Source organism: Dipteris shenzhenensis, chromosome 31 (genome assembly GCF_047967505.1).
Source record: "Dipteris shenzhenensis isolate YYH24624 ecotype China chromosome 31, Dip_SZ_1.0, whole genome shotgun sequence".
Taxonomy (NCBI): Eukaryota; Viridiplantae; Streptophyta; class Polypodiopsida; order Gleicheniales; family Dipteridaceae; genus Dipteris; species Dipteris shenzhenensis.
Genome location: NC_141626.1, coordinates 37,598,397 through 37,602,290, shown reverse-complemented (window position 1 = coordinate 37,602,290; position 3,894 = coordinate 37,598,397). Strand labels below are relative to the sequence as shown.

At 44.6% G+C, this 3,894-nt stretch overlaps 1 protein-coding gene across 1 annotated transcript; it reads left to right on the top strand.

Moving 5' to 3' along the window:
- Nucleotides 1-277: 277 nt before the first annotated feature.
- Nucleotides 278-1,601, top strand: LOC147881419 (endochitinase 4-like). Its single transcript, XM_087369796.1, has 3 exons — nucleotides 278-840; nucleotides 925-1,030; nucleotides 1,124-1,601. Exons 1-3 carry the CDS (start codon nucleotides 399-401, stop codon nucleotides 1,428-1,430), a joined length of 855 nt encoding a protein of 284 aa, XP_087225922.1. The 5' UTR covers nucleotides 278-398; the 3' UTR covers nucleotides 1,431-1,601.
- The last annotated feature ends 2,293 nt before the right edge of the window (nucleotides 1,602-3,894 follow it).

Sequence of the window (3,894 nt, the reverse complement as noted above, 5' to 3'; positions counted from 1 at the left end):
TCTGGTTTTTCGTTCCCGAAAGCTTATCCACATCTGAAAAGCGTGACAGAAGACTTTGTGGATACTGCCCTGTGAAGACGGCAACGACTTGACTTGTGTGTCCTGACGAGTGAACTTGTGAGCCTGTGCACATTATGACTAAGACTAGGCCCTCTGAATGCTACCGGCACGACTTGACTTGTAAGTTGTGATGAGATCTTTGGACTGCAGCTGCCCCTCATGTGCTATATATACGCGTTCAGAACCACGGCTAGACTTCATCCTACGATTTATACACTCCTGCAAGCTCCGTCGAATTCCCCATACACGCTCCCAATCTTTACTGTCATTGTGCGACCTCCCGAGTCCCTGCATCGAGTATCCGACTTGGGATCCCTCTCCTTTGCGAATTGTTCACCATGGACGCAAAAGCTTCCACCGCCCTGGTTATGGTGGTGTTGTACCACCTCTGCTGTGGCATCTTGGCACAGCAATGCGGGAGCCAAGCGGGAAGCGCACTTTGCGCCAACAATCTTTGCTGTAGTCAATTTGGTTACTGCGGCTCTGACGCGGCCTACTGCGGATCCGGATGTCAAAGCGGGCCATGTACCAGTGGAGGAAGTGGAAGCGGATCCGGATCCGGATCCGGATCCGGAGTGTCTAGCATTGTGACCAGTAGCATCTTCGATCAGTTCCTCTCGCAACGCAGCGCTTCAGGCTGCCCTTCCAATGGATTCTACACTTACGACGCGTTCCTTGCGGCTTGTGCGACCTACGGCAGCTTTGGAACTTCCGGGGGTTCGGACGTCGAGAAAAGAGAGCTAGCAGCTTTCTTTGCTAACGTCGCGCACGAGACTGGAAGTAAGTCATGGACCCATGGTGCTGCAACTTTTCACCGGCAGTTATGGCATATCTGTTCGAAAATAACAGCGATTGTTGCTGCAGGTGGGTGCTACGTCGAGGAGATTGCCAAGGACACTTATTGCGGCTCGTCGGCGCCGTGTGCTTCGGGCCATCAGTATTATGGACGCGGACCGCTTCAGCTCACATGGTATGCATGCCAGACAACTCCTATTGGTACATATCTCCAGTATTGATACATGGTTCCGTGAGAACTGATGGCACGCCGGCGTAAATTGTGCAGGAACTACAACTACCAAGCCGCAGGACAAGCCCTCGGGTTCGACGGCATCAACGACCCGGAGATTGTAGCGCAGGATGCTACCATTTCCTTCAAGACAGCCCTTTGGTTTTGGATGACGCAGCAATCGCCCACATGCCACGACGCCATGGTGAACAACCAAGGATTCGGCGCCACCATTAACGCTATCAACGGAGGGATAGAGTGCGGCAGCGGAGCCAATGTACAGGAACAGCAAGACCGAATCAATCTCTACACCTCCTTTTGCTCTGTGTTAGGAGTGCAGCCAGGAGACAATCTCTCGTGCTAGATTGCAGTGGCGATAATAAGAAATCCATGTTTCGACTCGTAAAAAAACGAAACAATAAGGCATCGAAAAACTCCTTTGATATTCTAAAGGCATTTTATCACTGCCAAATATATCAAACTTCTCTATTAGACTATAACCTTATGTTAGAAATTGGGTGTAATAATATTTGGAGGCAACCTTATGTTAGAAATTGGGTGTAATAATATTTGGAGGCAGGTGACTAGTAGTTGCATCAAATTTTTTTCCTTTTTTTAAAAAACTCACCCACCCAACTCACACACACAGTTGAGACTATCGAGGGGCCGCTGCCTTGCCTCTACTCCCCTTGGGGATCGAATGAGGGCTGTCGGCTGGGTAGCCCTACCACTGGGCTGTCGCAGCTTCCTCTAGTAGTTGCATCACTTAATAGATTCACACCTTGTTGTATTCACTATTTTTTAATATAATTTTGCCCTAGAAAACACCCGTACACACACGAGCACAAGTGTATGTGGGTGTGCACACACAAACACACACATGTGTAACCACAAAGAGTGTGGGGAAAAAGGTATATTTATAAGCTAATTAGAGAACACACCCTACTTTAAGTTGTGATTTGATAATGTCATAATTATCTCCAATAAGAAGGCTTAATCTTATGAGGAAATGAACCTAGCCAACACTTACACTTAGTCATGCATACAATCATAACTATGAAAGACAAGAAAGTATGATTGTTCGTATGTACTAGTGTGCAACAAGGTACATGCAGTCCTACAAATGCAGAACTTAAGGCCTTATGTCATTGTGGTAGTTATGTAGGGAATGGTTACTTAATACCAAGGCGGCATGTGGTACCCCATCTTTTCCCCATAAAACTACTGAGCTCCCAATGTCAATAGTTTTGTGGAAAGAAACACTTTATGAGCATTTGGGGGCCACATTTCCACCCTATTTCCATCAAACATTATGATAATTGACATGGGTAATTAGTTTTACACATAAATCCTCTTTTCCCACCATGTCATTAGGGCTTTACAAATGTAAAATGATATGATTGGTATAAAGTATTACACGTTTTAGTGTTCCTTACACCTTTGGTTCTATTTAAGTTTGTTTGAGACTATGATTTTTCCACTTGACATATTGTTCATATTATAATATCTACTTCCAATCACATTACAAGGCTACTTAACCAAAGAGGAGCCAAAGAGTGAAAATTTCCATCAATCTAGTATATAAGTGCAGCTAATGTTTTTGGTACACATCCCAAAAGTCATTGCTCTCCTCGCATTTTGGCTCTTCACAAAATTTGAAGCAGTCCATACGTCTGTACGGACTACATGCGCCATTTCCAAGGCTCCCGTATGGATTGTACGTTACTGTTGTATGGGCATTAAACTCTGTTGTATGCCACTAAATTGTACGAACTATCATTACTACTGTACGGACCATAATTGCTATTGTATGGACCATAATTGATGCTCCTTTCTATTTGCACACATCCTAAGCTATTGGATTACTTTTTGCATCCTTGAGATGCTTTGTTATTATATGGACCATAATTGTCACTAGTTTACTTTTTGCATGCATCTCGAGGCAGGGCTATTCTTTGAGGCTGTATGGATCAGTTGCAGGCTATAGGTGGACTTTGCCATGGCAAATTAGCTCTTTTTCTCTTGCCCCTGCCCTCTGCATCCCTGAGCCTTGCCCTTCCCTCTCAGTTAAGTTCCCAGTCTCTCATTGTCTCTTTCTCTCTCTCCCTGTGGTGGCTGGAAGTCACATGTACATCACTAGGGGCCTGGATAGAGGATAGTTGAGAGGACAGAGCTCGCCCCTCTTCTACAAACAAGGCACATAGTCATTCTGACTTCCTTTTGATTTCCATTTTTATTTTTGAGGTGATTGCAATGCATTTTGTTGTTTGAAATTCTCTCTTGGCCCTACAGGTTGTGAAAAGACACTTAGTTACAGAAGGTGTGCTTGGGAAGGAGCCAGAGGTCTAGTTTTGTGTTGCATTTGAATGACTTGAGGCTATTTGAGCACCTTTGGGGACTTGCTTTGATGCCTTGTCACACTCAGTTGGCACAGCCATTGAGGCCTTAGTCTTGCCCTGGCAGTTGGGTACTCATGCGTTCATTGGAATTGGTTGCCTTTGAAGCGAAGGTTCGACTCCGACAATGTGATTGCAAGAAGCATAGTAGAAGGGCGAGCCCTTTGTGTGTGTGTGTGTGTGTGTTGAGCAGAAATAGACGATATAAGCATTGCAAGGCTACTTAACCAAAGAGGAGCAAAAGAGTCAAATTTCCATCAATAAGTTGAGTACTTTTGTAGGATATGGTCTTAATGTTATCTGAGTATATAATATTACCTATGTAGAGGGTATTCCACATATAGCATTTGCTCTCATGTAAATAAGACTTAGATAGGTTGAGAAATCACCCATTGTGCCAATGAGCATTGCAAAGTATTGAAGTATTGAATT

Coding starts and splice junctions, on each gene's coding strand:
- LOC147881419 (XM_087369796.1), top strand. CDS start 399: ATGGACGCAAAAGCTTCCACCGCCCTGGTTATGGTGGTGTTGTACCAC. Junction 841..924: donor CGTCGCGCACGAGACTGGAA/GTAAGTCATGGA, acceptor TTGTTGCTGCAG/GTGGGTGCTACGTCGAGGAG. Junction 1,031..1,123: donor GGACCGCTTCAGCTCACATG/GTATGCATGCCA, acceptor TAAATTGTGCAG/GAACTACAACTACCAAGCCG.